General features: G+C 40.7%; 2 protein-coding genes across 3 annotated transcripts; one reads left to right on the top strand and one right to left on the bottom strand.

Moving 5' to 3' along the window:
* The first annotated feature begins 1,236 nt into the window (after positions 1 to 1,236).
* LOC100281167 (ATP synthase delta chain) lies at positions 1,237 to 4,525 on the top strand. Its single transcript, NM_001154086.2, is given in 2 exon segments — positions 1,237 to 1,625; positions 3,958 to 4,525. Coding segments are annotated over 2 exon segments (612 nt in total). The 5' UTR covers positions 1,237 to 1,358; the 3' UTR covers positions 4,303 to 4,525.
* Positions 4,526 to 8,281: 3,756 nt separating this feature from the next.
* LOC100283448 (casein kinase II subunit beta-4) lies at positions 8,282 to 12,437 on the bottom strand. Of its 2 annotated transcripts, none has more exons than XM_020547761.2 (5): positions 11,943 to 12,437; positions 11,003 to 11,221; positions 9,441 to 9,550; positions 9,204 to 9,366; positions 8,282 to 8,851 (listed from the first exon to the last, which is right to left on the bottom strand). In XM_020547761.2, exons 1-5 carry the CDS (start codon positions 12,142 to 12,144, stop codon positions 8,721 to 8,723), a joined length of 825 nt encoding a protein of 274 aa, XP_020403350.1. In that variant the 5' UTR covers positions 12,145 to 12,437; the 3' UTR covers positions 8,282 to 8,720.
* Positions 12,438 to 12,912: the final 475 nt, after the last annotated feature.

Here is a 12,912-nt window from a genome sequence, read left to right on the forward strand (position 1 = left end):
TGATGCTAGCAAATAGGTCGTTTGGTTGAAAGGTCTATATGCTGAGTTTTATGGAGATACATATTGCATTACATTGTTCTGTGACAGTTAGAGTGCTATTTGCCTTACAAAGGATTAGATGTTTCATGAGAGGATAAAGCACATTGATATTATCATTATATATGGGAAATAGTTGCAAAAGGTAATTTGAGGGTATGCAAGATTAGTACACACTTCAATCCAGCGATGACTAAATCTGTTACTGGGTGCTAAGTTTGAGCTTTGCTCGAACTTAGTTGGTATAATTGCTTAGCCCTAGCGGCTATGTTGGCACGACATTTTGTTCCTTCTATTATTTAGAAAGTTGCTTACAAATTTTGGCTACAAGATGGAATTTGTCTCGAGGTAAGATTGTTGAGTTTGTGATCCAAATTCTGGATAAGGGGTCGAGTTGGTGAGCGAAGTGGAGGCCCGTCGCCAGAGGTTTGAGCCGACCCTAATTAGGGTTTCTGTTGCGCCATCATCATAACCATCTTGTAAGCCGTCGTCTAAGTACGACGTTCTGTAAAGACTCCAAATTACAGTGAAGGTTTCGTCTGACTGGTATCTGTGGTTTTTCCCTTCGCAGTGAAGGATTTTCTATGTAAATCTATATGTCGTGATCTGTAATTGTGGTTGATTACTTCATTTTTATGCCCGTCGACTCTGCTAACAAATATAAATTTATGTTTTTACTAAGACTTAAACATAGTTAAGTATTGCTAACAGAATATAGGAAAACGATGCTTCATTTTGAAAAAATAGGAAAAATAACACAAACTGTATAAGGAAGAAAAAAAATATATAGTTGGATATTGAAGTAATAGCGTAGACCCCATTGCCCTAAACGAAAAGCCCAAACTAAATATAGATTCATTCGGCTCCAATCCAACTCAATCCAGCTCAGACCAACCGCAACTCAACCCAGCTTTTATATAATAATAGAATCATCAGTATTATAGCTAAAAATAAACTAACAGTTACAAAACTAGTCTATCAAACAAGCCGTTACTATATCCACTCTTTAACTAGGTTAGACCCGTGGATGCACCACAGGCCAGACAGTTGGCCTAAATCCGGCACAGCTATTGGGCCGATCTGGCCCGGACACGCTTTTAGTCCTGCTAGACCGTACTCGTGCCGGGTCACAGACCTACTGCCGGGCGAATCCATTTAGATATGTGTACCTGTTACCCCAACTCTAGTCGTCGGAACCCCAACCGAGTTCCCCAGTACTCCGCAGTCCGCACGGCCGCATCCGTCAAGATCCGCGAAGAGCAACGAGGCGAGGCGAGGGGAGGGAAAACAAGTGAGTGAGAGAGAGAGAGAGAGGAGGGAAAATGCTGCGCCACGCCGCCCGCCGCCTCGTTTCCCGCGCCGTCGCTCCGCCCACCGCGCGCCGGGCGCTCGCCACGGCGGAGGTGCCCGCGGAGGCCGTCGAGGACTCCACGTTCGTCGAGGCCTGGAAAAAGGTCGCCCCCAACATCGAGCCCCCAGCGACGCCCCTCTCCCTCATGCAGCCGCGCCCGCCCACGCCAGCTACCATCCCTACCAAGCTCACCGTCAACTTCGTCCTCCCCTACAAGTCCGAGATCGCCAACAAGGAGGTATACCCATCCGCCGCCCCCGCCCCTTTGCCATTTCTGGTCCCAGATCTGTGTGTTTGGTCGTAGCTAGGGTTTGTGGTCTTCACGATCTGGGGGTCGGGTTGGCCCTATAGGATTTTTTTTGAGGCATGCCTCTGAGTCTCTGACGTTATCTGCTTCTCACGGGATGATGTGAGCTCCATCCGGAGTCCGTGTTTTCGATAGCGATAGTGGATTCGATGTAAGGTGGTGCAACTAGTGCCGTTAGTTTGCGTTTTTGTTTTGTTGAGGATGGAAGAGGTGTGATGCAATCAAGGTTTGCGTGATCCTACATTGTTTCTAATTGCTAGAGGATGTTGGATAATTAGTCAGGTGTTTTGTTATTTCTGTTGGTCTTCCGTTGCCATGGCCCATGGTCAGTTTGAACTGACTCTCTTGGATGGGCCAATGTGGACTGTGGTGGAACCTTGATAAATGATGTTGGTTGGCTTCAGTCATTTAACTAATATGTGTATACAAGTGTCAGAATTTAAGTTCTCTTATTACAAGTGATTGCTGCTGATAATGCTTGCAGTTATTTGGAATTTAGTGGATGCACATGAGTTCGTGTACTTTCAGAGCATCCTTTTATGCACTTTGCTTTTATGTTTTATGGAATTGAAGATTGTGTAGATCCACATTTCAGGTTCCTTTAAGTGTTCTCTAATGTTTGTATAATCAAATTTTTATTTCTATCTAGCATGCTTCATCAACTGAAATCCTAATATGTGTTCTGTACTTTTTTATATTGGTACAGAGATAGGACCAAAACTTAGACATATTCTTATCATGTACCTGTGTCATGTGGTGCTGCTGTAGCCTTAACAAGGGTTATACTTTGACGGTGTGTTGTCGTTAATGCCATATCTTTGGTTTAGGTTATCCAGGTCACCGAAAACCACATTTTTTAGTTCCATGCCATGAAATTCCTAGTCAAGGTTATTAAAACGATAAAACGTTGGAACGCTCATGGGTGAAATTTTGACTTTTAAACGTTTGGACTTTGTTTAAACGCAAGGTTCAAGAAAGCGCGATTAGGCGTGCGATTAGGCGCGGTTAAGCGCTGAGCAGAGGGTCAACGCATCGCTTACCTACTAAGCGGGCAATTAAGCGCTGGCCCTGCTTAATCGTGCCCATCCGGCATGTTTAAGGGAGAAGATGAGGGAGAGAAGATGAGGAACACCTCCGGCGTCAATCCAGCAGGCAGCAAATCGACGGATCGACGAGAGAGAAGATGAGAGACTTCAAGAGAGAGGTAGAGAGAGAGAGTGGACGGAGCGACGATGGCTGCAGGCAGCAGATTGGTGAGAGAGAGGAGGAGGGGGTTAAGGGCTGCTGCAGGGTGGCCCAATATCATGTCTTTTTTTCTCTTTTTAACAAAAACGCTTAAGCACGCTTAAGCACGATTAATTGCGCTTAAGCTTTTTCACCACCCTAGCGCGCTCAGCGCTTAGCGCTTTCTTGAACCTTGTTTAAACGTAGTTTTAAACAACATAGGAAAAATACCAATACATTATAATTTCAGACAATAATATGAAGTTAAATACCAAAATAGAGAGGCTAGTGGCTTACCAAAACTTCATCCATGAGCTGGATTGAACCTCGAAAGTAACTAATAGACTGGGCCCAAAAGTAGCTAATGGTCTAAAATGCTTAAAACACTGTGTTTTACAGTTTAGAAGCCAAAACGCTAAAACGTGGTTTCAACCTCTAATTAGAGTTTTGACGTTTAAACGTTGTTTTAATAACACTGTTCCTAGTTAATCAGGCCCTAAAAACACAAACATTTGACTTCTTTTTGGTTCTTTTTTTTTTTGCTCGTGAAGCTTGTTCTTGTTGTGAACAGAACAAGTAGTACCTTATTTTCTGCAACCTAGTTTCTTATTAGTGAATATAGCCTTGCCCTTTCATCTATCCTCATATTTACCATGGTATGCCATCATCTCTTAATACTTATAATGATGTATGGTACTGTTGAGCAGAAGGGTGATCTGAGTATAACTCCTGCTTTTGTTTGAACTGAATCTTCTTATCATGTTTTTGCGTCAAGACCATTTTGCACTGGCAGTGCTGCTTTATTTGCTTGTCATGCAAGCCTCTGTATGAAATGTAACCCTTCACATTGTGATGTATACTGTTTATAGTTTCAGGATATGTTCTCTTTCGTCATGTTTTGCTATCATTATCTGTCTGACAAGGGATTAGTTCTGGTGTTATTGCTTTCTTGGTAGTTATGATATGTTTATGTGGCAGTTTTCCCTGGCAACTATTTTCACCCTCTGTGGCTTTGTGTTGATGTGATTTTGTTTTTCAGGTTGACATGGTAATTGTACCAGCTACAACTGGTCAGATGGGTGTTTTGCCAGGCCATGTTGCCACAATTGCAGAGCTCAAGCCTGGTGTTCTCTCAGTACATGAAGGAAACGATGTGAGCAAGTACTTTGTGAGCAGTGGGTTTGCTTTCGTCCATGCAAACTCCATTGCTGATATTGTGGCTGTTGAGGCTATCCCTGTGGATCAGATCGACCCAGCATTGGTTCAGAAGGGTCTCGCTGAATTCACTGCCAAGCTTGGTTCGGCCTCTACTGACCTGGAGAAGGCTGAGGCCCAGATCGGAGTCGATGTTCACAGTGCCCTCAATGCTGCATTGACCGGTTAATTGGTGGCATTTTAAATTGTCTTGTCTTTTTCATCTACAGTTTTAGAGTGAGTTTAAGTTTGCAAACTCATGGGCATGGGATGGAGGGAATGATCCTAAATAAATTATACTCCATCTAAAACATGGACATATGTTTCTTGTTTCCTGAATCCTGCATGGATTTCTTTTTGTACTGGTAAACATTTTAACTCTGAGCTCAAGACCTGGAGCTGCTTTCTGCCCCCGTTGAGTTTGGGCCATGGATCAGATGAAATTGATGTTTGTCCGTAGGTTATGTTAATTGTTAAATGTTATTATGTCTATTTTTAAGAGAAATATAAAGTACTGCTCGGGTTACTGCATCAGTTGTTTTGGTTGTCAGAATTTTCAGATTTTGAAAAATACCAATAGAGAACAGCCAAATCCGCCAGCCATTTGCCACTTTAGCTAGCGCCTTGACTTTAGCTGCCGAGCCATCCGTAGAGTGCATCAAACAGTTAAAATGCATTGTATCCTCATGTGCTCGCCCTAAAGCATATGACTGGTGATTTTTGACAGCTAGTTTATCTTTCCTCTTTCTTTATCCTTTTTGTCTGGCCTCAATGGCTTTGCTATTAGGCTACAGTGGCACTAGGATAGCCATATTGGCTTTGGCTACCGCTTTGGCTGGCTCATTGAAGTCAGCCTAAAATTGGTGCACTTTTAAATCTGGTCAGAGTAACTATTTTTAAGTTTGATATATCTGTGGAGATTAGTTCAATAATAATGGTATCAAGTAGATATTTTCTAGAAACATGTATGACGTATCTAATGTCACTTTTTAGTACTATAAATATTAGTAATTTTTAGACCATGATATGGTAGTTTGTAATAGCTGAAAACTCTTTGCAAAACTTCGTTTTCCATAGACAGATAGTGAACGGATGGCGCGAGGTTGCCTTTAGAAAGGCTCCGTCTGAGACTCTGAACTAGAGATGACAATGGGTAAATACTCATATGGTATTACTATCTCATATCTATACTCACGACATAAAAATACCCACATTGGGTCATCCATATATATTGGTGGGTATAGATTTATTATCCTCATACACATACTCATGTGGGTATGGGTCACAAAAATTAAACATCTATCAAAATATTATATTATACAAATGTCAAGTATATCCATCTAGATACCATCACAAAATTTCTAGCAACATTTAACCATCTATTCAACACACCATAAATAATTGGATAAAGTAGTAACACTATGATAGTACTACATAACACATTATATGTTCCATTACATGGTCATTAAATTGTCGTTAAGCCTTCTATGACATTATGGTCTAAAAGGTTGTTAAATAGTAAAAAAAGATGGATGACTAAAGTCTAAATTCATGTTTGGGCTAAGTTTATATTGGGTATTTTATACCCACATGTTAACGGGTATGGGTGAAGGTGAAACGTTCTTGTTGGGGACTTGTTCTCAAATGCTATGAGTTAAGAACAAGGCAACACAAAATGTTAAATGTTAATGTCCTTCGTCCTTCGAAGCATTATTTCCATTAGGATATAATGATCTTCAGATGAAGGTTATGAAGGACATACCTTCATCAAATGCGATATATGTTAATAAAAGAAGAAGCATATGAAATATAAGAGGCAAGACAAGCAATAACATAACATTGTTAATTCATTATTATTATATTATTTTAAAAAGACAGAGACAATATTAAATTACAAATGTACCTTCGGCTTGATAGAAGGCAAAAAGTACAAGTGTGACGCAAAAGCAAGTACAAGTCAGCGTGAAGAGTACATGGGTACTGTTCATCTATTTATAGGCACAGGGCGCAGCCTGTGTGGATTTACATTCGTGTCCTTTACAACCGGTTACAATCATGACATAGATTATCATGGGCCAATTGGTCTTTTCATCTTTAAGTCGGTGACACCCTTCGTCTTGAGGCGTGTTATTGTGCCGAAGCTTCCCGGATGATAACTTCGGCTTTTTTTCATGCTTTTTACATCGTACATGCTTTTTGCCTGAGTCCGAAGTTAGTTGTTCATATATCACACTTGGAAAATATTGTTAAACCACGTTTTTAAGGACCTTCGGAGGACGAAGGCCCCCAACAGTTCTAATAACTGTTTACCCATTGGGTGAAAATTTTTGCTAATAATAAATCCATGGGTAGAATATTCAGCCCACATATATACCCTAATGAAGTAAATATTTATCGGGTATCGGATCACGGGTACCCATTATCATCTCTACTCTGAACCAAATGAGAGGTGAGCCTTCCTGTTGTTTATATTTTTCTTATTTTTCTATGGGTACATACTACTACCGGTCTATGAGACTATGGGCTAGGAGACTCATGGGATCTGTTCACGGAGCTATGTGAAATAATGGAATGTATAACTTAATTAAATGAGGGAATTTTTGACGGGTCTCTAGGTAGGTAAGTGAAAAAGAGTCACGACTATTTATATATATTATGTTTGACTGTATTTATTATCTAAAGACTTAGGGTTGTATTATACAGTCTCTTAGATGTCTTGTATTTAAAAAACCATTTCAGGGGCTCGGGTTTGTACATACCTAAGTCGACTCACGACTACGGTTAATCTTTTATGGTTGGTACTTGACATGATTGCTATTCTTATATACTTAGATACAGATTATATCTAAATCCATATTAAAAACAATGTATCTTGAGAAGTTAAATTTATTAGAAAAGGCATTGACATCTATAATACTACTAGCATTGTATTGCGACGGCATAATCATATTTGATACATATAAAAAATAAATTTAATATTAAAATGAACATATGGTCCCCATCGGATATTAAATTGATAAATAAATATTACACTTAATCTTTACAAAAAGACCCGAGAAAGATATGAGTTGAAAAAGAGACCGACCTTTTTTGTAGCTTATTCCGTCGCCCGTCCTTATTCAGTTAGTGAGGTAGTACTATATAGAAGTGTTGCACTGTGTGTGGCTTTCTATCGTATTAAGTTTAGGTGGTTTCTTACGGCACATCTATAGTGTAACGACCTATCTATGGTGTAATGGTTCATTATAGGTGACAAGCGAGAAAGAAAAATAGACTTACACGTTTCATACGTGACGTACGAAACTTTTGCTTTAAAATAGAGAAAACAATTTCATGAAATCTACCATGAAATAGGAATACTATTGAATGTGTAAATATAATGATAGTGCATTTATTTGGTATAGCAGCTCTAAAAACATGGCTCCGCCTAATATTAACTCCAACAACGATATGTAGAAATGGGAACCCAAATACACAATTGGCAAAGAAACAAGATAAATGTTGCAGTGTTCAATCAGATACCTAGAAACAAGTATTCAACTAGGTTTGAGGAAATAGCCATTTATATTTAGATATTCTTCCACGTTCCATCTAAAATGGATATCGAAAATGATTTAATGTCAATGTTGTTCGCTTCGTATTAAAGCCGGTTGTTTGAACTATTGCAACTGTAATCTATAGAGACAAAAACATTATAGAAGCTGTAGAAGTCGGTACAAATTAAATTCAAACGAACAAGCTGAGCATCTTCAAGAGACTAGCCAAATAATTTGTCAAACTAAATTTTGACTACTCAATAGCAAAATAACTCTCCAGCAGATTAACCACCTAACCGCCAAACTATTTGACTCTTCAAATTAGCTCTCTCGCCAGTCAAACTTGTCTAGCCACCCTAATTAGCTAAACTAGATAGATAGCCTGTTAGAATGAGATGCCATATATAGATTGTAATCTTTATGAAATGGTAAATAGATAGTAAATAAAGAGCCAAAAATAAAAAGTTCCTTGAGATCTTTTAAGGCACTCGAGTCAGCCTTAGATATCTATAATGGATTTAGATGCTCTTAAGGTACTCGAGTCAGCCTTAGCCCACATCTAAACGAGTTTCTTGGCTAGCATCAAAATGAGAGCGCAGGCAATGAAGATGGTGCGCCCTTCACATATCACAATTCAATATAGAATTTTGTTATCAAATTCAAAGGCCATCTTACGAGAACCAAGCAGGTAAAGGATCTAAAAAAACAGGTAAAGGGTTGCTGGGAGCCTGGGACAGCATAACGATTTTTTTTGCATAAGCCATAAATAATGCCCATACTCTACATCGTACGGGGTCCTGGTTTACTAATCAAAAAAACAATTACAGTTAGGTTACAACAACATCGTTATCCTTAGAGCTACATTCAAATGTTGGTAGGTGCCAGCCAGGTAAGGTAAAAGCGCTCCGCTGCATGGTGGAGTTTTATCAATCCACTGATCTGTCAATAGCGCTTTTATATGTAGCCAATGGCGCTCTTATATGTAGTCTTCAAGGACCTTGATCTCGCAAAACTCTGGGTTTTCCCCCAGTGAGCCACATCCTGTAGAGCTTAAAAGCCAAATACATGAGGCTCATGGCTTGTGGAGCTTGAAGCCAAAGACACGAGGAACATAGCGCTGCAAGGGCTTCTGTAGCTTGAGGTGCTCGTATGTCATCAGGAACAGGTGAGGGAACGTTGTCCCAAAATATGCGCCATCGATGTCTAAACAAGGTTAAGAAAATAGCAGCATATAACAAAATGACAAACATTCTACAACTAAGGAACCACAGTAACACAGAAAAGAGCTAGTGCATCTCAGGCACTAAACAATATTATATCTATGGGAGTTGAAAAAACATGGTGATTGGTGGGCGCAGTGGACTGTTTTCATGTTTAATAGTTTTCTGTATCAACCAACAAAGAGCTGTAGGTAAATGGGTGCTAAGACATGAGAACATTGGTAGCTGTGTCAGACTTGGTACAAAAATACCATACGTTTGAGTTCTCACGAAGAGATCAAAGTTTGAAACGCACGCATAAAGATAGTATAATAAGAGTATGGTTAGGATACTGCCTTGGTACTTGGACCGTGGGTAGTAGATGTCTTCACACTTGGGGCAGTATATTTTCACGGTACTAGATCGATGAATATCTGATTGTCCAACCGGCAGGCATGGTTGACCACAGCAGTAAACACGCGGGCACCGCCCGAAGTCATAGTTCCTATACTTCTCCAGCTGTACAAGAAAGCAACCTTAATATATAAAACTACATCTAAGTGTGAATACACCAGTTAGAGCAGAACATGTACCATTGCAGCCAGCCCTTTACTGGTCAGAATGTATCGTGCATGGATCAGCCCATAAAGCATCTCTGCAGCTGATTCTACGAGCTCATTTTGTTCCTCAGTGAACATATCACCTACACAATTACATAACAGAACATCGCTCAAAGGGATATGTAACCAAAGGATACAACAACAAAAGTTTTTCATCACAAGCAATTTGGTGTAGGCTAGAGAAGCAACCTAACAATAATAGTAAAAGATCTATCTTATGTCATGGTTCAGTCACGTGGATTGTTAATTTCCCCACCAACATCCAAACATACTTTACATACAAAAAAAATTTGCTCGAAATGACTACTGTATTTAAATCCAACTCCACCTATCGATCTGGTCATGTGGATTCCTAATTGTTCTGCCTACTTATCCAAACAAACCTTACATACAGAAAAAAAGTATTAAAAATAACTAACATATTTAAACCAAACTGCTAGAGCCGACCAAATTCAGATATCACGTGACAGTGTGACACCTAGCACCACAGTTGCAATGAAAAAAATAAACAGAAACATTGGACTTCGAAAATTCTATTCGAAATAATAGATAAGTACTACCTTTGTCCACTAGAATCCATTATACTTGTGGATGGAGGTACTAGTGTTTTGTCTATAGTTCTAAACTTGGTGTGCATAATCAACATCATCAATACCCTAAAGTAGTAACAGTTTTCACAATTCACAAAAGCAAAATGAAATTGAAATGCAGAAAAAATGCAACCATGCACCTCATGCTACGGATATGATTATCCGTGGGTCAGGAGCAGTATCTGACCTCACTATTGCATAATATAACACTATTTGTTGCAAACAGATACACTTAAAAAGGTTGAACCAGTTGCTATTGATGGTTTCCTAAGATCGACATGGAACCCTAGTAAGACTATAAATCTAGAACTAATCATGTGGGATCAACCCACTACTGCAAGCCTAACAATGAAGCAAACTGAGCTGGGTGTAAAATATTCTACACAGGATAGAAAGGCTAGTGCTTTCAAGACACATTGACAAAATATATTGATTTGTTAGTTGTAAAACATGGAATAGTATCTAAGACTTCACTGGATCAAAACATCTAAAGGCTAGAAAAGATGACTACAACTCTAGAACTGAACATGTGCGATCAAACCACTACTGTCAGCCCAATGATGGACTGAATGGAGCTGGGTGTAACACATTTCATGTAGGACAAAAAATAGTGCTCTCAAGATGCATGTCCAAAAAGTAGATTAATAATGAGTTGGGTACATGGCATTCTGCAACATCTTGTATGCCCACTGTCCAGATTAAGACATCTGATTGGACATGACAAGAACAGTTGTAGAGTCAGATCCAAATATACAGCTATTCTTTCACCTTTTCAAGACGAAGCGTGATATATGTTAGGAACAGGAAATGCAGAAGCCCAGTATGGGTCTCTGAATCCTACCAACAAAACTTTTACAATTCTCAATTATAGCAACAGCGTATGCATGACCCACATCCATCCATCATGAGGTTCAATGTGCATAAGTAATAATGTAGAACACTTACCATGAGATGATTCAATATCTAAAATGAGATCAAGAGCATAATCATAATAAGGAACTTGGCTGCTGAGGCCACAAAGGTTGAAGTCGTCTTGAATGTAGTCATCATCGACTTCACAGAAGAACTCATTCCCTCTTAAGTTGCAATACCATGAAATCCACGAGGTGTCTTCTCCATCAGAGCCACTAACATCTGATGCTTCACTATCAGAATCAGACTCCCCTGGAATATGAAGGATGAAAATGTCAATGCACGCATGCTTAAGGATTACGATGCAAATCGAACTTTATACAGAATCTATCATAAACTCTATCATAAACTCAAATTGTTAACAGGAAGAAAAAGGCAACAGCAAACTGCGAGCAGTACTTTTGTAACTGACAAGATCTGTGTTGTAATAACAGGAATGAGGTAGAATATTCTACATCACATGACACCATATGTCAACTTCGAAAGCATATTCTAGTATTACACACAGTTCCTTATTTCCATTACATCAGTATCACTCTAAACAAACACAGCATCGTAAACAGAAAAACATCTGGGCTGATACAAACCAAGCCTCTGAGACTGAGACTTATCACGGCCACCAGTAAAGAGCCCTCGAAAAGCACGCAAACGCGCTTGAATCTCATTCCGGATCAATACAGTGTCAGCAAGCTACAAGTTCCATTCCCGCATGTTAAGGACAAAAATCTCAGCAAAGGCCACCCAAAATTGAGTATCAACAACCATGTGCTGTGCAGGTGCATCAACACTTCGCAGCCCCAATCGCCAAACCAATCTCCTTCCGCACGTGCATCCTACTGCACCGAAAAGTAACACAACTGCCACAGCCTCATGACTCATGATCACACCAAAATAGGCACGGATTCGCGGCACGCCACGCGACCATGGCGCGGTCACCTGAAACTGAAAGGGGGAGAATAACGCATGACGTCACCTTCGGAGCAGCGGCCCTTGGGGATGGACGACACGGAGGACGGCACGACGAGGCGGTGGTGGTCGCGCACACCGCCGCCGCCCGCTGACCCCCTCGATGTGGACGGCGATGCGACCGCCTTCTCAAGGTGCTTGTCTAGCGCGTCGCTGATCCGTTTCCGGTCCAGACCAGCCCCTACCCCCGCTCCCCCCTGCTTATACATCTATCAGCCTCTCCCTCTCCCTCCCTCTCCTCCCCGGGTAGCGGCCTCTAGGTCTCTGCCTCTCACACACACTCACACGGGGCGCGCCATTGGCAGGCGCCGCGGGGCGAGCGGCTGTAGGGTTAGGGTTTGCGCCCGCGGTGGAGGAAAGGGGCCTGGGCGGAGCACGAGCGCAGGGAGAGAGAGGGACACGCAGCGAATTTTGAAGGGATGGGCGGGTGGGAATGAAAAAGGATAGGAAACAGCGGTCGGAATCAAAGCAGCTAGCTGATGATGATGAATGGTGATCATGGAACGTAGTACAGCTCCAGATATTTTTTGTTGGACATGTGATGCGATTTGCCGTTGCAATCCAATCCGACGCTGGTTTGATTTAACTCTGTTCATTATACTAATTATTGCAAAGTTTTTTACGCGACGGGTCGGGACGCCAGATCATGGAATGTCGTACAGTTGCAGATATTTTTGTTGGACATGTGATGTAATTTGCCGTAGCAATCTAATCCAGCACTGATTTGCTTTAACGATGTTTATTATATATTTCTTGAAATAAATATGGATTTTATTTGAATTTTAATGCGAATCTTGCGTGGAAGTGTGGAGCACTTGTGGACTTGTGGTTCAGGTTAAATCAATTTGAGGTGAAGCTGAGAAGAGGAGAGATGGCCAGATGGGGAAACGAAAAGTAAACTTAGAGGCTGTTTGGTTCATAGCTAAATGTGCCACACTTTGACTAAGTTTAATCGTTCAAATTGAAGAACTAACCTT

The sequence above is a fragment of the Zea mays genome, chromosome 2 (genome assembly GCF_902167145.1).
Source record: "Zea mays cultivar B73 chromosome 2, Zm-B73-REFERENCE-NAM-5.0, whole genome shotgun sequence".
Classification (NCBI taxonomy): Eukaryota; Viridiplantae; Streptophyta; class Magnoliopsida; order Poales; family Poaceae; genus Zea; species Zea mays.

Bases quoted from the DNA above. Each gene is read 5' to 3' on its own strand.
- LOC100283448 (XM_020547761.2), bottom strand. From the start codon at position 12,144: ATGTATAAGCAGGGGGGAGCGGGGGTAGGGGCTGGTCTGGACCGGAAA. The intron at 11,222-11,942 runs GTGACGTCATGC...TTCATATTCCAG, and splicing joins CAAGGGCCGCTGCTCCGAAG to GGGAGTCTGATTCTGATAGT. The intron at 8,852-9,203 runs GCAGTATCCTAA...AACCTTGTTTAG, and splicing joins CCCACGGTCCAAGTACCAAG to ACATCGATGGCGCATATTTT.